This window comes from Stegostoma tigrinum, chromosome 12 (genome assembly GCF_030684315.1).
Source record: "Stegostoma tigrinum isolate sSteTig4 chromosome 12, sSteTig4.hap1, whole genome shotgun sequence".
Classification (NCBI taxonomy): domain Eukaryota; kingdom Metazoa; phylum Chordata; class Chondrichthyes; order Orectolobiformes; family Stegostomatidae; genus Stegostoma; species Stegostoma tigrinum.
Genome location: NC_081365.1, coordinates 69,411,946 through 69,434,385, shown reverse-complemented (window position 1 = coordinate 69,434,385; position 22,440 = coordinate 69,411,946). Strand labels below are relative to the sequence as shown.

The window sequence follows — 22,440 nt, the reverse complement described above, 5'->3', positions numbered from 1 at the left end:
GACGCTATGCACCAAACTAAACCACTTGAGCTGAGCGGTAGTATACACACAAACATCCAGTCACAGGATATCTCTGCAGCATGTGTGCTTACTTTAAAGACTTGCTATTACAAAATATTTTGAAACCACTTATTTCCTTAAAACTTAAAATTAATGGATATTTATCTAGTTAAATGAATAGGAATAAATCACATCAGCTTATGGCATATATTAAATGTCAAAGGCCTGTGGAGAAATTTCAGAAATGTAAATTTTGTTTCCACAGACAGGGTAATATCTTAAAATATCTGATGTACTTCTATAACGTACTTCATGAACCCTTTTTTTTAAAAAAAAGGTGCTCCTTACCTGCCTTACTCTTTTCTTTGAACTTCCAACTCTAAATATACCTACGGTTTGAAGACCTGCAAAATCAAAAGTAATTACAAAATGTACATTATTGTCTTGAGCAACTTTTATAGCAAAAAGAAACAGTATGTGCAGACAACAAAATGGTGTTCAACACATCCATAACTGAGCAGAAAAATCCCAAAAGAATTTGAAATAGAACAGCATATTTTCAAAATTCTGGTTGGGAAGAACTTTTAGACATTTTAAAAAAATAATAATTTTGGGCCTCGGAAAGATTCTGGTAATTGTGAAGATTCTTCTTTCATCTGATTTCAAGACCCGGGACAAGTAAGTAACATTATATTTAGTGTCAGGTGTCAATTGTCAGAAAATTGTGATGACAGGCCTTTCACTAGAACTCCATTTTTTTTGTGGGGGCAGTGCAGGGGCAGATAACGGTACTCCTATGTTATATTGGGAATTTCAGAGTACGGATCCAAAAGCAAAAAGACAAGAAGTCCTATGAATTAGGATGGTGTGAGACTGGAAGGTGAACTTTCAAGTTTTGCTGTTCTCACAATAATGCTAGACTGGGCTTTCATATTGATGTGGATTGCAGAGTGATGAGTTACTGAGGCATTTTAATGTAATCTCTGAATTGGAGCGGTGAATTCTGCACAGTGTAGATACTGCAGTTGCAATTTGAATGTGTCACAATTTGGTGGGTTTTGAATAGTGTGATGCTTCCCAAACTTATTTCCCTTGTCAAGGCATTATGGTGATTGAAAGTTGTTCCAACTGAAGAACTTTGAGGTAAAGGGTATTGGGGGCCTCAGAAGGGCAGTGGGAGTCCTGTTTTGGGTTGGATGGAGGGGGTCAGATAGGAAGAAAATGGGAGACAAGTTGAGAAACTCATGAGAGCAGGGTGTTGGAGAGAGAAAAGTTGTTATAACACAGGATTTTATTTTATGTAATGAAGCACCTACTTCTAGGGGTTTTGATTAGGCAGAGAAATGCCAATTAGAATTTAATTCAGACAAATGTGAGGTGATGCATTTGGAAGGTCTAACATTTCCCTCCTGCATACAGTAAATGGCAGAATCATTAAATGTAGAGAGGCATAAGCATACAGGTCCTCAGTTCCCTAAAAGTAACAATACAGGTGGATAAAGTGATCAAGGATGTGTATGGTATGCTTTCATCAGGACGTAAAGTATAAAAATTGGAAAGTCATGTTGCAGCTGTATAAAGCTTTAGTTTGACCACACTTGGAATACTGTCTGGTTGCTAAACTACCAGAAGGATGTGGAGAGGGGCAGAAATAAAAGTTTACCAGGAAGTTGCCTAATTTGGAGGCTTTTAGCTATGAGGAGAGATTGGACAAACTTGGTTTGTCTTCACCTGATAGAAGTTTACAAAATTATGAGGGGTGTGGATAGAAATGTGTTTTATTAAACTGTAAGTGGAAGATAAAAAGGGGGAAAGTTTAAAGGAAAGGTGGGTGGCCAGTTTTTAAAGGGTGGCGTTTGAATGTGCTGCCAGAGGAAGTGGTAGAAGCAGATATCTTTTAAATGTTGCCATTGTATCTTGGCAGACACAAGTATAGGTAGGAAATAGAGGGATATGGGCCACAGAGGCAAAAAGTTTTCAGTTTAGAAACATGTAATGTGTTGGTGCAGGCTTGCTGAGCCGAAGGACCTGTTCCTGTGCTGCACTGTTCTTTTTTTTCCTCTAGGCAGCAATCAAGCTTTGAGGATCTGCCAATTAGACAGTTCCAACCATTTAAAAAATACAATGATTTAAAAAGGGGATCAGACAGTTGTTGGCCCTCAGTTGGAACTCAATGGCAGCACTGCTGCATTGGAGGTCATAGCTCCAGACTCCATGGGGGTCAAGGCCCACAGTTTGAGAAGCTCCGGTAAAATGGCTTTTAAGGCAATCAAGTTTGTTGCCTTCTCCTTAATGGCATCCGGTTTCACAAGCATCATTTTTGTGTCTTCATCCAGGTGAATGGTGACAATTCATTGACCTGAACCTTATAAATAGTGGGGAGACTTAGAGGAATCAAGTGGTGAGATGCTTGTCAAGAGCACCCAACATCTGCTACGTTCTCATAAACATGACTCTGACATGAATAATTCAGTTACAATCTAGAAATGGCAAATCTCCACACCACCCAGGAGAATTTAATCCCTGGGGAATCAGTGGAAGTGTAATTGATAGTCAGTTGAACATGTTAGATTTTCCTTGCTGAAGGTAGTTGTTATCTGGCACCAGTAAGCTGAGAGCCCAAGAATGATTATCGTCTAAAGCCCTTCCTCACGCTATTGTAGTCTTACAAATAAATCTCATTACCTGACCCTGTGATGGAAAGAAGAATATTGAGGAAAAAAAAGCAGAAGACAGTTGTGTACTCTGAACAGACCTTGCAACCATGTCATGGAGAAATGTTGATTGGATCACCTTTGTTAAATTAGACCTAGTCATTGAATAACTTTCCCTCAGATTTGCGTTAACCTCGAATTTGCCACAGCAATATGTGGTCAAATGTTGTATTAATGCCAACAGCAGCTACTCACCAGTCCTCTGACATTCAGCTATGCATCAATATTACCCAGTTGTGATTTCAAATAAACCTGTTGGACTATAACCTGGCATTATGTGACTTCTGACTTTGTGCACCCCCAGTTCGACACTGCCATCTCCACATCATTTGAAGTGAACAGAAGTGCACTGACTAGATAAGAGTATACTGGGTCTTGGAGACTAAGGTGATGGATTGAGAGGGATCATTCATTTGTTACCGGTGACTGATGGTACGTGCAAAACTTGAAGCCTTAACCCTTGCATACTCAAGTGAGCAACACAGCGTCAAGTGTAGTCCATTCAGTCTATTCTGCCATCCAAACATGTAGAGTTGGTCTACACCATAAATGCTCCCATCCTTAATCCCTACCTTTTGGTTCTCTTGCTCAACAATGATCTACCAAGCCCAATCTTGACAATTTCAAATGACCCCAGCAGTCAAATGTCATTCTGAGGACATTTAACTCCCACTTGTTAGAAGTAAGTGCATCCTGATATGGCTGTTTTACAATGACTTACAGAATCAATATGGATAAAAAGCATATGTCCTCCATCCAGAATAACGGACTTTCACCACTTCATGACTCTTCATCGAGGCTGGATTTTCTTTTTAACATGCACTACTATAACCGAGAGTGATATGTGCCATTAACCACCTCAGCCTGTTTGAACCAGTACCACTTTGACCTGGTATCCTAGTAAACCTGAAGGTAAGGGTCCAGAATAATTGATTTCTTCTTACAACATCCCAAAGACATTTCATAAAAAGGAATGCTGAATCCTCAGTAAGTGATGTTTTTAAGATTATCTCAAATTACGTAAAAATCCATACACTGCACCCCAAGAATGTTAGGAATGGTTATGACAGCAATATTTACCATACTTTTCTAGATGTTGACAGCAGCTGTCCACTAATCGAGGCACCTGGCGATAAATAGGATTGAGGCTTAGCTTTTTGTCTCTTTGTTTTTCTTTCTTGTTTGGCACTTCTGTTGGGAGCGAGAGTTGCAAAGCTTCTAATAATCTAGACTGATCATCATCCAGGTCAGTGATAGAATCCACAGACATTCCACCCTGCAGAAACAAGAAAGAAGTCAAGGAGCAAAATGATCTAGAAAGATAGTGTGTAATATTTCAAACCCAATTACTTTTGGCAGTGAAGAAGACATTTTAACAATTCAGCCAAGTCTACAGATTGAAAAATTTGGTTACCAAGGCACATGTCCAGCGTAGACATGTAGCAATTAGTTGACATGCATCCACTACATTGACTGGAAGAGGGTCAGGCCTTGCCTCAGAGTAATATCTATGGTTTGATTTCCAATATATCACTTTTGCGTGGCATTTGCTCAGTGAAATCGATCATTTTGAATCTATATGCTATGCAGCAGCTATCTACCATGTACTAAATTGCTTTATAAGCTGCAGGTGTGTTGAACAGGAAATGCACGCTCAACATGGGTGTACTGCCCTCCACCATGATAAAGGCCAAAAATGGTAAAGGTACCTTGTAGCCAAGGAGCCTGATATCTGTAAGAAGATCTCCCATTGCAAGATTGGTTTACCCTGAAGGGGTCAGCATCTCAAGCTCACCTTTGAAGTGCAGGGATAATAACTTGTCAAGATAAGTTATCATAGTCTGACCAGACCGTAAGGCTGCTCTCTCATGAAAAAGGTGACTGTTGGCGATTTAACACGAGGGCCACCAGACCTCAGGCAAGGGGAAGGGTTGAGAGCAGCGACCTTCACAGCAACATTAGATGTTGATGGAAATTGAATGTATGCCGCTCTTTCCACACTGCTTCGCAGACCAACTGTCCAGCCAACTGAGCTAAACCCACCCCGACAATGACTTGTATACACTTCTTGACCATGCCCCCTTACCCACATGAACCCTACCCCCTCCCTACCAAAAAAAAGGGCCAGATTTCTAGATTCATTTTATTCTTTTTTTGGACTGCTCATCCAGGATGTTTCAGAAATTCTACCTGAGCCTTAGACAAATTTCATACTGACTTGAGATTTAAGAAAATGCCTGAGCAGTTAAAAATGTTGACTCTTATGACTACCGTAAGATTTTTTTCCCCCCAAATTCAACACCTTATTTTTAAATCTATGGAAATCCAAGCACAGGGGAAGGCTTTTCGAGCTATGCTTGTGGAAACCTAATGTGTCTGTTTTAAATGTTGGAACTAAATGCTGTATTAGCCTCAGCACTCTCAAGAAGTTTTGCAGTTTGCTATAAAAGTTAGATGCTAAACTAAATTCAACTAAAAGTACAAAATAAAAGTTCAGTAACGTGCCCTTCTTATCAGGCAGAACCTATCCCAAAGAATATTAATTATATGCTAAACTGGTGATTATCTTATAAATGATATTTCTGGATCAGGGACGTTCTTGTGCATAAGTTAGGTTCTACATGTCCTTACATTACAAGTGACTACACTCAAGAGTACTGTATTAGTTATAGTTATAAAGTGCATTAAAATATTCTGATATCTTGAAAGATTCTCTCTCTTCTACCATTTCATGGAAGGAGGGCACCAATAAGCATTTCAGATCAATTTGAATTCATCTGCAAGTTTGTGTCATTTAAGTGCAAAATATTTCTTTAAAAATACTTTATAATTCTAACTCTGCATTTTGTTCTAATGCAGTAGCAATATTACCAAAATAGTTCTCTCCTCCATTTCAGTTTTTGACAGAAGTGACCAGTTGTCCAAAATAATTGATGGACTTCACAGTGACTATGATCTTGGCCCTTATAACTTCTACTGTGACACACTGCCACAAGAAACTGTACCATCCAGACAGTTGCCTGCATTAAGCATTGATGTTATAAGTAATAGGGGAGAGAACCGCAATTATTAGCATTACCATTAGTTCAGTGCTGGATTATCAAAGGGAATCCTTGTGGACAAGGACAGAGTAATAGCTAAAAGCGTACCACTTTCCGTCATCGATTGTCACCATGGAGCTCTTTTCAGCAAGGTAAGCTTTGTGGAACAGCTGATTTATCAAGTTCTAATTTGCATCGTATAGGCGTACAAACCTAGGAGTTTCCGGTAAATAAACGCTCGAGATAACGATAAAAAACAGCCGACTTGTCGATCCTCAAATTCTGTGGGCGAGCATTTGTCAATATTTTTAGAAAAAGGCACAGTGCTGCACTGGTGATGCTGCTACACTGGTCACAAAATCTCTACAGTGTGGAAGCAGGCCATTCAACCCATCGTGTCCACATCATCCCTCCGAACAGCATCCCACCCTGACCCATGCCACTGCCCACCGTCCCTGTAACCCCGCGTTTGCTAGAGCTAATCCATCTAGCCTGCACATCTCTGGACACCATGGGAAATTTAGAACGGCCAATCTACATAAACTGCACATCTTTGGGCTGTGGGAGGAAAGCAGAGCATCCAAAGGAAACCCACGCAGGCACAGGTACAATATGCAAACATAGACAATTGCCTGGGAGTGGAATCAAACCTGGGTCCCTGGTGATGTGAGACAGCAATACTAGTCACTGACCCACCCTGCCGTTTCAGTGACTTGGAAGCCTGGACTAATTGAGAACACAAGGTCAAACCCTAATGTGACCATTTGAGAATGAGAATTTAGTACAAAATTACCTGGAACTAAAAATTTGGAATCAATATAACTGACCATTACAGATTGCTGTAAAAACACAACAGGTTCATTGATATTTTTGATGGAATGAACTTTTCCATCCTTATTCATTCTGGTCTATATATAGACCCAGAGGCACACCAACACGGTTCACTCCCATTTGCTCTCTAAAGCGGCCTAACAAGCCAAGTGGTTGGTTTATATTTGTTGGTTTATATGGGGCCAAACAAGCTTCCAATATTATCTCATCAGGATAATTGGGCAAGTTGGCCTCGCAATGATGCAAAACACTGCTTTTAAACCAAAAGTTTCTTATTTTTCTCTTGATCTTTACCAGCTCTGTAACAGTGGTCATGTGTCATTAAAATCACTGGTGCAAAGTGCCCTCAATGCTCACAGCTGTCACTGTTATGGGATGCTGTTTCATGTCTGCTGCAAGTAGCAATCCACATTTATAAAATAAATGATAGGCATTCTAAAGTCAAGCTTATTGTGTTATGTCTCAGTCAGTATGCCTTTAGCTACCCTCTCTATCATAGCATGTAACCTGAGAGTATGCAGATATTAATCTCTATCTTACCTTGGATCACTTGAAGCATAGCACACTACCGGAAATATGCTCCCACATTGTAAACTAATAGCTTAATATTAGGCCTAACACTTACATGCCTGATGAACATGTTATTTGCCCATAACAGATAGTTTTAAAAAAACATCTGTTGGATTCTTCAATACCATAATATTAATACACAGATTCTTATGTTATAAGAAATAACATAAGCATTCCATATCGAGCAAAATAACCTGCTAGAGACAACGTAGCCCATGGTTCAGGGAAGAAATCATGCCAGCTCCTTGGTAGTGTGGTTATTTATCACTAAAACCAACAATTTTGACTTCTCTGACTGTTTTGTAAGTGTTTGATGATTAAAACATTTCACCCCCTTCCTCCACTACTGTAGATTTCCATCAAAACTTGTGCAAGATAGGTTTAGTGACACACACTCTCCTGTGCTCCGTAATGTGATGGAAGTGCTTTCATTGAGCTGTATTAATAAATCAAGCTAGCTCTGTTTCAAAGCTTGTTAACCAATATACTGGTCTTCAAAATCAAATCCAACCTTCCCTGGCCTTTCCAATCTATCCAGCTTCCAAAGGCATCGGACAACATATTTCTCAACTACGACCTCCAAAATTACTCAGCTGACTGGATCAGCACGAGGAATAAGATGAAAAGTGAAAATGAGCGAATGGATTTAGGTATATATCCTCCAGAAAAGCTAACACTCAGGTTATTTGCTTTAAAGTACAAATTAGACCTATTTAATGAAATAATTAACTTTGATTTGTGTGGAATATTGTACTCTTTGTATCCTAACCTCATCCTAAAATTTATTTGAATGAATCACATGTATTTAAATCCACCCTCCTATTTAGACAGAGCCTGTTGCATGGATTGACCACTCATTCACTGGAATGATGTTTCTGCAGATCAGTTGTAAACGGCAAAACAAAAATCCCATGGCAGCTACAGACAAGTTGGCTGCTGTTTGGAAGCATAAACTGACAGTCAAACACAGGTTGTCATCTCAGAAGATAAATTGAAGATTTTTACCCAGAATTTATCCATATTAGTAATGAGCAGGCTTGCTTTCCTTTCTGGTTGCACCACATTAGCCATATTATATCATTGGTCCTTCGCATCAAAGTAATCAGATTTGAAAATGGGAAAAATGAAACACAGACGTGCATGGGTTCTAGACTTCACCAATCTTTCTCAATTGATAATTGAGATTTTGGAAAACTGTTCCTTCTGAACAAGAAAGATCCCATAAAATTTTCAATTGGGGGCATTCTCTCACACTGTTGCTGCATATTGCTATAGCTGTAAACTTTTAACCAAAGAGTACAATTAAATACGAACATAAGAGCATAAGAACTAGAGCAGGAGTAGGCTGTCTGGCCCTTCAAGCCTGCTCTGCCATTCAATAAGATCATGGCTGATCTTTTCATGGACTCAGATCCACTTACCCACATTTTCACCGTATCCCTTAATTCCTTTATTGTTCAAAAAAATCTGTTAGCTTTAAAACCAATTGTGTGCAAGCAGTTTTAATCTTTGATGTATTCATGTCAGAATATTATCAGCATAAATATATAAGACATACAAGAAAGCAAGCTTTTTAACGACAATATATGGGAGAAACTTTGGCAAGGAGGTAACTAATGTTAATATATTACCCGTCTTCTCACACGTGGAACAGCCTCAGGTGTGTTTGGCGATGTTGGTTCATTTAAAGTTTCTGAGGTGGAGCTGAGAGATGAATTGCTGCTTGAGAGTTCTTTGTTCTGTCTTCTGGTTCCAAATGGCAAGATTGAGGCCACCAGGTCTGAATTGTCTTTCTGCTCTTCTTTCAAAGCATCCTGTTTTTGCTTATGGGCTCGATCATTGACAATCACTTGAGACAATGGCATAGCGAAAGCATGTGGTGCGAATTCTGTTGATACATAAACACACTTAATTAACAAGGTCAAATCAATTCCTTTATCAGATTAAGCGCTGTAAAAATAGTATGCGGACACAAGTGCTACTGATTGTATTGAATGACTCACTCTCATTGTTTGGTATGCTTTAATTAAAATGGAAAAAAGTCATAATTCAAATCACATTTCAGCTCATGCAGCATTACCTCAGTTTAAGGTCAGAGAGACTGAAATAGTATCTGTACACAAAGCATGCAAATCTCAATAACATTACAAGATAGTTTACTTTACAGCACTGCTAGAACCACTACTGCACAAATAGATATGGTCAGCAAGATTCGACTTCTATAAAATGGCAAGTGTTTGCCTTAGTGGTGACATTCCCACATCAGAGACAGAAAATGCAGCCTTCTGATTACATTCCAGATTATTCTGGTGAGTAGAATTTTGAGCCCCATTCTGAATTCTGTTTCAGTCTTCAAGAACATATTTATTTCCATTGTACCTTTACATGATGATGAATAGTTATTTTGTGCAGTCGCTGTTATAAGGTAGGCAAACCTAGCAATGTTATTTGGGCAGTTTAGTGTCTTTTGAATGACGTTAAACCAAAGCCCCAGCTGCCCTCTCGGAGGCAGGAACCAGACTGCTTACAAAAAGGTCCTGTAACCATCAATAAGAAACAAGTAACTTGTATTGGTAATGTTGGTTTGAGCACAAACATTGATCATGATACTGGGAAGAACATCTCTGCTGGTCTTCAAGATAACATCATGAGAATTTTCACATTTATAAGAGGACTGACAGTACCTTAGTTAACATTTTATTGAAAAGCTGACACTTCCAATAGTGCAGCAATTCTCTTGATAATGCACAGACTTTATCCTCAGATCTTTGAGATGCATTGTACAGAATATGCAACGTATAATGCTGTGCAATATATAATGTTGTGCAATACATAGTGATATAATGCAGAATTATTGTTGTTCTTATGATTCTCTTGTCACTATAATTTATTATTATTCTAATTATATCACAATAAAAGAGACAATTGGGGAGGTGGTGGCCTAGTGACATTATCGCTGGCCCATTAATCCAGGGAACCGGATAATGTTCTATGGATCCAGGGTCGAATCCCAACGTGCAGATGGTAGAATCTGACTTACAAAAAAAACTGAAAGTCTAATGTTGACCAAAATTCCATCATTGATTGTTGGGAAAAACCCATCTGGTTCACTAATATCCTTTAGGGAAGGAAACTGCCATCCTTACCTGCTCTGGCCCAAATGTGACTCCAGGCCTAAAGCAAATGCAGTTGACTCCTAACTGCCCTCAGGGCAATTTGGGAAGGGCAATAAATGCTGGCCTAACCAGCCACACCCTCATCCAGTGAATGAATTTTTTAAAAATTGCTTCGAGGTTTCTTAGGACTAACTATTATGGCTAAACTGTGCATGATTTGTTGATATACTATCAAAAAAATGAAATGGTAAAATTCAGAACTGTCAGCGAGTACAGCGAGTTTTGGATCAGCTGCCTATCACACATGCCACCGCAATTTCTTGTTCATTTTCATCAAATTCAATTTTAAATACATTTTTAAAAATTACATCACATATTCAGCCTAAGAGAATGATAATGCACTTGGTAATGCAAGGCATTTTTCACCCCCATTGCCACTTATCCACATAGCACATCCTTACCAGCTCTTATAGAGAAATTGAAATGCACTTTGACGCCTCAGGCAGAATTTTCCTAGTCCGTGAACAACATAGTTAACGACGAGTCAGTAAAGCAAATATAGTGAGACTGAAGCAAATGAGATTCTCAATGTTGGGAAAATGTCTGACTTTAAATTCAGGGTTCGAACAGCGAAAGGACAATCTTGTTAGCACGCAGCAAGCAGCTTATTTGCCTGCATTAACATCTCAGTAGTACCTTACCTAACCTCATTTTTATACAACTCCCTATTATCTTAAACAGCAGGGAGAAACTACGTCGTGACAATTCCTGACATGTAAGTGAGAAGAGGGATGTGGCAGTTCAGAATCCTCCAGGGCCCTATCTTGGAGTCCCGATGTCTCAAGTTACATTTCATGGGCAGCGTCTGCTTGCATCTACCCATTTTCAGAGGTTGGCATGTGACATGCACCAGGCTTACAGCATCTCCATGGCACATCTCCAACCCACTTAGAATAGTCCTCTCCTTCAACACTGCATCTTGGAATGCACTAACACTTTATTGTAATGTTGCTGCTAGGCCACTCTGCATGCAGGAACAGGTGCCCATCTCATGCAACTTTCAGATTCCTGATGGAAACTATTAATGACACCAAGCTGTACAATGTCCTCAGGAGTCACACTGATGGAGCACAATGAAGATTGAACTAGTCATGGCCAGACAGGTCTATCCATGCAAGCACTGATTTCCTATTAATGTCCTGAGGATTCTTGGCCAGGTCCACCGACATCAAGCTAGCATTATTCTCTGATCACTGCCTCCTGCTGGCCAACTATCATCTACCGGGTGACCAATGGGCCAACGGGTCAACAAGGGAATGTGGAAGCTGAATGTGAAACTACTGACTCCAGAACACATTGAGAAGCTCAAAACGGGATTAGACAGGTTGGAGAACTGTAAAACCTCTGTTCAAGTCTCCGGCAGACTGGTGGAAAAGAGTGAAGGGGAACATCAAGAGGTTCTTCATCCTCAAAAGCTGTTCAAAAGATATGAGTGAGGGAGAGCGATGGAGAGTGGGAAAGGGAGACAGGGAACAAAAAAAAACTGTCCATATTCCAGAAAAGCATGCAGAATCTATTCCTGTTGCAGACGATAGGAGTCACTGCAAAACGTGGGTCTCCAAGACGATTAGACCAGCAAATCTCACTCCTTCCCTCAGAGGCCTCAAAAATAATCTTCTCGTTCGAGGTCCATTCAATGGAGCAAGATGAGAACATGCTCAAGTTTCTTCTTCCAGAAGGCACACAGGGAGAGCTGTGTGATCATCAACCTGAAGATAGATGATGACTTGGTAAAATCACTGCAGTCTGACATCTTGAGAATGAGTAAATCCTTTTATTCCAGACTTCATGATTCATAGGCAGTACAGACGCCCAGTCAGCCCTGTCCTTTATTAGGAAGATCTTAGGCAATAGCTACGGGAGAAGCTGAACCAGCCAATATCTCCGCACGGGCTGACCAAGGCCCTCAAATCCTCTGAAAGGACTCCAGGAGGGGCAAATTACCAGCTGAGTTGTGTTCAATGTGGGACCTGATTGGCCAAGACCAGCGGGTGGTGTTTGACAGTATGCCTTTGGCGGGTGCATTTGCAAATCTATGACGTAAGGTATCATCATCCTCATCTACAAGCTGAAGGTGGAAAGGGAGATAATTAGACATTTTCAACCAATTTCACTGTTGAATGCGGATTATAACAGTGTCTAGGGGCAATGTCAAACAGGTTGAGTCTGCTCTGAGATCAATGATTCATCCTGACCAAACCTGTGCTGTACTGAGGAGGACAATCTCAGAGAATCCCGTGATCCTCAGGGATACAATCGCCAATGTGCAGGATGTGGGGGTGGACATCTGCCTCAACAGCCTGGACCAGGAGAAGGCCTTTGAGAGGACATTGCACACCCACATGTGGGACATGCTCTCCTACAGGGGCTTTGGGGCGGGAATCTGCAATTGGATCTGACTCCTCTAGAGCAACAACATTAGTGTAGTCTCAATCATTCCCTGGGTGGGAATCAGAAAGCTTCCCGATCAGAAGTACAGTCTGGCAGGGCTGCCCACACTCTCTTGCCTTGTTGTTTATTGTGTAGAGCCTTTTACCATGGCCATCAGGAAGGATGAGAGCCTAAAAGGAGTGACTATTCCAGGCAGTGGAGGCCTGCAGGTTGAATCCTCCCTGTACGTGGATGATGGCACCGGTTTCTGCTCAGACTCATGAAATTCTGCCACCATTTCGAACTGAACCCAGGAGCAAAGGTAAATCGAAGAGGTAACAGTGAGTTGGGAACTGGGCCGACTGATCCTTCATACCCTTCACCATCAGGACAGATTACCTGAAGGTGCTGGGGATTTAGTTCGGAGGGACCAGGGAATATGCCAAAATTTGTGAGGAGCGTATCACCAAGTTGAGGCAGAAACTGGGCAGATGGGAGCATCGTGGACTCATCACTGTGGGTAAAAACCTGGTCATCAGGTGTCAGGCACTGTCTCTGTTGTTATATGTTGGTCAGGACCATTCCCCAAACTTGCGCCACTGCAGTCACTGAACCATCTTCCTCCTCATCTGGAGATCAAAGATGGACCCTGTCCACAGGGACATAATGTACAAAACTCAGCTTGATGGCCACCTTTGTGCGTGGCTGCATCAAATTGTGCTTCGACCCTCAGTGCACAAACACTACGTGTCACTACGTACGGAGGTTCTACCTGTCCCAAGACTACTCAAGATGGACTTGGCCATGCATGGTCCCAGACAATTTGCTGACAAACATACTAAAACTTGGGGTAGCTGCTGCCATGGCGCAGTGTGGAAAGACCACTGTCTAAGGTCTTTCTGCCAAAGTACTATATGAGTCCGTTCAGTTCTCAGACCCTCTCTTTGTCTCAAAATGAATGTAAATACTGTCCTACATGAGTATGAAATGCCTTTGGTTTTGAAAATTCAGGGAATGTTAAATTCCAATGCTTGTTCTTTTCTTGATTTTCAAAGACTGTACAGAACTGCTTTAGAATCATAGAATCCATAAAATCATAGAATCCTTACAGTGTGGAAGCTGGCTATTCAGCCCATTGAGTCCACACCAACCCATTCAGACTCAGTCCTCCACCTAACCTCTCCCTATAACCTTGCATTCCCATGGCCAATTGACCTAACCTGCACATCTTCGGATTGTGGGAGGAAGCCGAAGCACCCAAAGGAAACCCAGGTAGACACGGGGAGAACGTGCAAACTCCACACAGACAGTCACCCGAGGGTGGAATCGAATCCAAGTCCCTGGCACTGTGAGGCAGCTAGGCTAACCATGAAGCAATCGTAACACCTTAAGTACCTGTGTATGCACATCTAGAAATTTTATGAGTAAAGTATAATTTTGCAATAAAATAAATTTACAAATGTGAGCTTCTGTGTGAAATTACTTCTCATTCATGCCACTTATGAGCCCTCAGAACCTTTTCCTTTTTGTTTCCTTCCCACTACATGTACCAAGAAGGGACATTTGTGGCTGGCAGTATTTGAACTGATGTACTGCTGGGTTTTAAGTATAGAGCCAATGGTGGAAACCTTGGATGGTCTCAGCAGTGTCAAGTACCCTAGCTGGAGAGTTAATAACAGTATGAGCGTAGTGCCATTAGAAACGCAATGCATATATTATCAGGTGAGCAGCAGAGAATTCTGTGAGATAACTTGCTTGAAAAACGCCTCCAATAAGCTCCCAAAGTCGAGATTTAGTTTTTTTTTAATTGTCGTCAAGTTCAACAGTCTGCTTCACAATCACATACACAATCTCCTTTGTCTTACTTTTGTGTGGATGACTCAAATTGTGTTTAATTTATTCACGGACGAGGGCATCAGTGGCAGATGCAGTCCAGACCAGGTAAGAATAGCAATATCCTTCCCTAAAAGACATTAGTGAACCAGATGGATTTTTTTAACAATTGACAATGGTTCCATGGTCATCGATACACTCTTAATTCCAAGTACTTTTTAAATATTGAGCTCAAATTCCACTATCTGCCATGGTGAGATTCAAACTTGGGTCCTCAGAACATTAGCTGCGTCTTTGGACTAACAGTCCAGCAATCATACCACTAGACCCATTGCTGCCCCATTAACTGAAGGAAATTTTTGTTCAGATTTCCACGATCATTGATCACCACTTTTTGTACAAAAGCAACTGTTGGAACTGCCATAAATTTTCAATGAAGTATAGACCAATAATAGCATAGATCCCCTACTGTGAAACAATAGTCTGAAAAACAATACTGGCAATTCATTTATCATTTGACAAAGGCATATAAATTGTAGGTAATAGGTACCAGCTAAATAAGACATTTATCAAACTGGAACTTAAAACACATTGCCAAGAAAATCTTCAAAGTTGGCCAGACTGGTGTTATCATTACAAACACTCTTATGGAATTTGAAGGTAATGTTAAACATAAAAATCTATTTTTGTCTAAGTAGAAAATGTAGACACTTCCATTTATATTAAATGCCTTTCACGAGTATATCTCAAAGTTGAAAGTGAAGTACATTATAATATAGCCACAGTTACAATCAAGGAAATGTGGCAGAAAGGCCAGACACTGGTTGAAATAATAGGCTGATGTTCAGTTGTGGTCGTGCTGTCAACTGAAGATAAAAATTGGCTGGAACACTTTTCTGAAAATGATTCATTCATGGGAATGTGAGCAATGGTGGCAAGGTCAGCATTTATTGCCTATCCCTAATCACTCGAGGAAGTGTGACATGTGCTGTCTTTTTGTGCCAATGCAATCCATTTGGTGTTGATATACTGACAGCGCTAGTGGAAGGATGTGCCACCTTTTTACCCAGTAATGAAGGGACAGCGATACATTTCCACATTAGAAAGTTGTTCCCCTCCAAGTCATACTCGCAGATCATAGTCATATCCTCATGTTTCTGCTCCTCTCGATTTCCTTGGTGATCGAGAAATAGACAGAAATTGCCTGTTCTTCTTCAAAATTGTGCCATTGAATCTTTCACATCCAGCTGAAACAGTAGGTGCTACCTTGGCGAAACGACTCATCTGAAAGACACGATTCTCTGACAATATAGGACTGAAGTGTCAGCCTAGATTAGGGGGTGAAGTTTCTGAAGTGAGATTTAAGTTGACAACTTCTTGAAACCACAAGACCATAAGACTTAGGAGTGGAAGTAAGGCCATTTGGCCCATCAAGTCCACTCCGCCATTTAAATCATGGCTGATGGGCATTTCAACTCCACTTCCGTGCACTCTCCCCTTAGCCCTTGATTCCTGTGAGATCAAGAATTTGTCGATCTCTGCCTTGAAGGTATCTAACGTACCGGCCTCTACTGCGTTCCGTGGCAATGAATTGCACAAGCCCACCACTCTCTGGCTGAAGAAATGTTGTCCCATTTAAGTTTTAAATTTACCCCGTCTAATCTTAAGGCTGTGCCCACGGGTCCTAGTCTCCCTGCCTAACGGAAGCAACTTCCCAGCATCCACCCCTTCTAAGTCATACATTATCTTGTAAGTTTCTATTAGATCTCCCCTCAACCTTCTAAACTCTAATGAGTACAATCCCAGGATCCTTAGCCGTTCATCGTACGTTAAACCTACCATTCCAGGGATCATCCGCGTGAATCTCCGCCGGACACGCTCCAGGGCTAGTGTGTCCGAATGGCCTACTCCAGCACCTATTGTCTATTGTCTATTGTACTTCATGAGGTGTGGGGCCCAAAATTGGACACAGTATTCTAAATGGGGCCTAACCAGAGCTTTATAAAATCTCAGAACCGTTTGTGAGAATAGCAAGAACACAGATACTGGAATCAGAGTTGAGACAGTGTGGAGTTGGAGAAACACAGCAGGTCAGGCAGTATCAGAGGAGTAGGACAGTCGATGTTTCATGATGAAGTGTCTCAGCCCAAAACATTTATGGTTTACTTATTTTTAAGAGGAAAATGACAGATCATCATGAGAGGGGTAATGCTGGCTAGTAGTTACCTTTGTGTGTTTCTCATGCAGCTTATACGATAAGCCAGAATACTTGCAATAATGGCAACAAAACAGAAAATTGGAATGTGTAATGGTTGCAGAGAAAACAAGTTTAATAATCAGATATCATGCCAGAGGACAAATCACATACAACGAGGTCTAATAATACAATGTGGTGAGGTCTAATACAGTTATATCCTTGACATCAACTAAATACATTTTGAAAATATGTTTACAGCTACATTAGTTAATTATTTCTTTCATTGTTAAGTTTTGTTAACTTGATTTGATGTTTTATACTTCAGTAAATCATTACTGGTAATTACTCTGATCATGTTCCCATGTTGATTCATAGATTTATTATCTTTTTAGTTATGTTTTGAAGCTCCCCAACATGCAAATTCAGCAAACTGCTGCATGTGCGACAGAAACATACACATAAAACTAGAATAACATTGAAGTGTAATGAATGAACTATCTAATCAAAAAAGGAGACAGGTACAATGAAGTTTCCTTCATAGAAACTTATCAATAGTGATAGTGATTACATAAAAAGCTGTTTTGAATGGAGTGGAACACTCAGCCCTAGAGATAATTGAGTGTGCAGTCTAGTCCACTGAACTATGGCATGCATTCTGGTTTTCTGATTTGAACAAGAACACTTTTCCACGAAAAAAACTGTTATTCACATGAACCTAAAATTTTTTTCTCTATTATGAGCCAGTGCATTCCTGTCAAAACTGAAATGACTTGCTTCCAAACAAAAAAAGTCTTCCAAGCTCCACTCTTGGTAAGATATATTCCAATCTTCCCACAATGCAGTTTATAAAATCACACAAACAGGTCTCGCTGTGTTTTCACAATTTTTTTAAGTCAGAGCTAGATTTCAAATAGGCTATGCGTGCCTAATCATTGTTTATGCTGAAACATGTTTCTACACTTAGGATGGTCTTTAAGTAACTGTAGTAGATTGGGTTGATTTCTTCCAGGCTGTCTAAAGGATAGAAGTTTCACATAAATCAGGTTTAAGTAAACTAAATATGAATTCACATGCTACTCTTCAATGATCTCTCTGCGTCAATTGGGAGGAACAATATATACATTTATTCTCTGAATATAGGCATCATTGATAAAGGTGACAGTTGAAATCTACCCTTAGCTCAGCTGAAGTGGTGATGCACTGACTTCATTAGCCTTCCCACTCTCCCGTTGAGATTTGTTACAAATCCTTAGGCAACTTCAGAAAGCAATTAAGAGTCAATCACATTGGTCAAATGCAGGCCAGACGAGACAAGGATAGCAAATTTCTTTCAGGAGAAGCACATTTGTCAATCTGTCAGCACCTTGGTCACTTTTTACTTAGAGCATACATGAGCCAAATTCAACTTCTTAAGTTTTGCTGACAGGGATTTCAAGTTCATACTTTCCAGATTAGTCTAGACCGCTGAAAGTCTCGTCCAGCAAAATAACAGGCAAATTCATACACTCTAATGAGACCACACTCATATATTCAAGACACAATTTATATTTTTCCCCCATGAAAAATAGATTCAAACTAATTTTGTTGAAGGTATTGAAGCCTTGCATCCATTCACCATGTTTAGCCTTACAGCAAGTCCTCAAGTCTCACAAGGAAGTTCATCAGCAACTTAAGATGCTACAGTTGGAAGGTTTGAGCTATAAGGAAAGGCTGAATAGGCTGGGGCTATTTTTCCTGGAATGTCAGAGGCTGGGGAGGAGTGATTTTGTAGAGGTTTATAAAAGCATGAGTGGCTATTCACCCTTGCCATGCCCATGTCTCAGGGTAGGGGAGTCCAAAACTACAGAACATAGGTTTAAGGTGAACGGGGGAGATTTAAAAGGGACCTAAGGGGCAACGTTTTCATGCAGAGGCAGGTACGTGCATGGAATGAGCTGCCAGATGAAGAAGGGGAGTCTGGTACTATTACAATGTTTAAAGGCATCTGGATGGGTGTATGAATAGGAAGGGATTAGAGGGAGATGATCCAAATTCTGGCAAATGGGGCTAGATTTATTTAGGATAATGACATGTGAGGCTGGATGAACACAGCAGGCCCAGCAGCATCTCAGGAGCACAAAAGCTGACGTTTCGGGCCTAGACCCTTCATCAGAGAGGGGGATGGGGTGAGGGTTCTGGAATAAATAGGAAGAGAGGGGGAGGTGGACCGAAGATGGAGAGAAAAGAAGATAGGTGGAGAGGAGAATATAGGTGGGGAGGTAGGGAGGGTCCGCCTCCCCCTTTCTCCCTATTTATTCCAGAACCCTCACCCCATCCCCCTCTCTGATTTGTGGTCCATTATTATTACAAATTTACTATTGGTGAAACTTTCTGGCTCCAAATAGGACTGCCAAACTTTCCTTCCCTATCTGGGTATATTTACTCTCTGCATTAGCTGAGCTCTGGAAGCATATGCTATTAAGCATTCTTCCCCATAGGACCACCTATGAGCTAATACAACCTGCACTGTACAGGGAGACATCACACGTCAATACCACATCTCTTGCTTGGAATCAGAGTGTGCCAATGCCAGAGAGGACGATAGCTGTTTCTTCACTTCCTTGAAAGCAATGACTTGGTTAGGTGACTATTTCCAAGGCTGAACCTTTTCTTTTAAAAAGGGTTGATGCAAAAGTGCCAGGATGAAGACCTGGTTATGCATGCACTTTCTGTAATAATTCACCTGCACAGGGAAAGACCCAAGCATCAGTACTGACATGGGATCTGGAGCATTTTTGATTTGTTCTCACTTTATCTTACAATGGGTGTAACCTGGTCTTGTCAACTCTGTAGCCCATATAGGTCACTTGGGGTTCCTGAAGCGCACATTTTTTTCCCTTCTAAGGCATACACCCACCTGGGAGAAACTCCTAAGGACTGTGTCCAAGTTCTCTAAGTGTTCCTTATTCATCTTCCCTGTTATTAGCATGTCATCTAGTCAAATGTGACCTGGGGTAGACCTTGTAAAATGTTCTTCATTGTCCACTGAAAAATTCTACAGGATAATGGTCCCCTAAATGGCAGTGTCTTATATTGGTACAAACCCTTACGGGTATTAATTGTAGCGTACTTCTGGAAATCCTCATCCAACCACAATTATACGTCTCACATCCAGCTTTGTGAAGGACAGCTCCCTGCCAGCTTTGCATACAAGTCTTCTAAGCGAAGAATTGGGTATTTATCCAGCTGTGAAAAGCGGTTTACTGTATGCCTAAAATCCCTAAAAAAAGTAAACCGACCCATCGGGCTTCAGAAATTGGTGCAACCGGTGCTGCCCATTCTGTAAACTGGTCTGAGATAATAAAGTGTGAAGCTGGATGAACACAGCAGGCCAAGCAGCATCTCAGGAGCACAAAAGCTGACGTTTCGAGCCTAGACCCTTCATCAGAGACCCCTCTAGGCTCGAAACGTCAGCTTTCGTGCTCCTGAGATGCTGCTTGGCCTGCTGTGTTCATCCAGCTTCACACTTTATTATCTCAGATTCTCCAGCATCTGCAGTTCCCATTATCTCTGTAAACTGGTCTGATTACTTTATCCAGGACCTTCCTTGAAATCCACGGCCTTCATCTTCACTGCATCTATGAGCAAACGGGCACATGCAGTGGGCACCTGGTCACATTAAAAAGTGGTCAATTCTGCTTCAGTTTGGTAATGCCCTGTCCTGCTTCTGATAAAAGCCCTTTCTGTGGTATTTAGTGTATCTGCTCATACTACATGCTAGAGGGCATCCTCTTATGCTGAATATTATGTCGAGAGAATCATTTAATTATAAAGCTCAGACAAGACCATTTGGACGATCATACCAATACCAGTTCCTTGAAACAGCTAACTAATTTGGCTCAACCATTACTCTCCTCATTGGTCATCAAATTTCTCTACTTGAAGTAGATTACTAATTCCCTTTTTAAACATTATGAATTTTCTCTGAACAACTTTTAAGGAAGATTACAACAATTTGTTATGTAAAGGTATAATTATTTTAATTCTTGATGAGTGTTCAGCATTGTTAGAAAAGCCAGCATTTCTTGCTTATCCCAATTGCTGTGTTTAAAAAAGGAGCTAGGAGCTGCATCCTTGGGCCTGTGGTGCCGAAGGGAAGGTGGTTTTAGGATTTTGATCCAGCGACATTGAGGGAATGGTTCCAACAGTCCAGAAAGGGTATGGCCTGGAGCTGAATTGCAGGTGGTGGCTTCTGCATGCAGCTGCTATCCTCGTCCTTCCTGGTGGCACAGGTCTTAGGTTTACATAGTGTACAGCCCTGAGCATTATTGGCTCCACATTCCTGAGTTCTGCTTCGTGCACGTTGAATAGGCTTCAGAGAGTCAAGGAGCAAGTTACTCACTGCAGACTTCCCATCACCTAACCTGCTTTTGTAGCCACCATATTTCTATCTAGGGACAATAGGAACTACAGATGCTGGAGAATCAGAGATAACGAGCGAATGGGATGAAGGATCTTGGCCCAAAATGTCAGCTTTCCTGCTCCTCTGATGCTGCTTGGCTTGCTGCGTTCATCCAGTTCTACACCTTGTTATCTCATATTTCTATCCAGTTCCAGTTCACTTGGAAGAATGCAAAGAGGCAATGAAAACTAAAAAGGTACACTCCTGAAGGACAGGCAGGAGCAGAGGACATGGGCATAAGATGTGCATGAATTGAAGGTGACAGACAGGTTGAGAGAATAATCAATAAAGCTTACAGCATTCGTGGCTTTTTCAATTGGGTATAGTAGTGGCCACTGGCTCAGCCTCAACCAGAGGTCTGTATTACATCCAATTCTAGGAACTATACTTAGAAATGAAGTGAACACAAACGAGAGTGCACAGAAAAGACTTACAAAATGGTTTAAGGGATAAGGAAATTCAACTTACATTGAAAAAAAAAGAGAAATCGGAAATGTGCTCCGTGGAGAAAACAAAAAGTGTGGAAGTAGACTAGATGGAGATGTGCAAAATCAAGAAATGGCTAGACAGAGTATATAAACTGTTCTCATTGGTAGAAGGGTGAAAAAAGACTGAACAGAATTAAGGTAATTGATAACTCATACAAGCAAGTCATTAGAATCCAGAATGCTCTGTGGAGCTACAGGGAAAAATTGAAGGGAAAAGCATTAGGTGAACTACTCCTTCAGAAGGTCAGTATTGACATGATGGGCCAAATGACTCCCTTTTATGTTGTAACTATTGAATGATTCTACAATTCTATAAATCACCTCTAGTTCAGCTGAAAAGAGGTCGTCCACAATTGATCCATTAAAACATTTTGAACACTTCTATTAAATATCCCCTTAACTTCTTCAGCCCCAGGAAAAAAGCTATAATTTCTCCAGTTTCTGCATATAACTGAATTCTAGATTATTGTGGCCATTGTGATAAAACTCACATGCACACTCTCCAAGACCTTACTTTTTTTAAAAAAAAAGGATTGGTCCCCAGGATTGGCCACAACAGTTACATTACCACATAAACTTGAGTGCTCTTCAGACAGCAACTATGATTGCACAAATATAATCATCATTGTCATTTATCAAGAAAGGCAAATGGTGTTGCTTTACCTTCAGTGTCACAGCCATTTCAATAAATCATTAAACCAAGGGTCAGCAAGTCCTCTCAGTGGATGTAAAAGATCCTATGGCACTAAACTGAAGATGAACAGAGAACGTTTCTGGTA

At 40.8% G+C, this 22,440-nt stretch overlaps 1 protein-coding gene across 8 annotated transcripts in view; it reads right to left on the bottom strand.

Annotated features, from left to right (window-relative positions):
• The window catches only part of LOC125457243 (rho GTPase-activating protein 6), a 497,221-nt gene that overhangs the window by 61,843 nt on the left and 412,938 nt on the right, over nucleotides 1-22,440 (bottom strand). For all 8 annotated transcript variants that reach the window (XM_048541196.2, XM_048541197.2, XM_059650414.1 and 5 more), the window contains exons 4-6: nucleotides 8,788-9,044; nucleotides 3,795-3,990; nucleotides 349-404 (exon numbers count right to left, since the gene is read on the bottom strand). In XM_048541196.2, coding sequence (XP_048397153.1) covers nucleotides 349-404; nucleotides 3,795-3,990; nucleotides 8,788-9,044 — 509 coding nt within the window. The remainder of the gene's footprint in view (nucleotides 1-348; nucleotides 405-3,794; nucleotides 3,991-8,787; nucleotides 9,045-22,440) is intronic.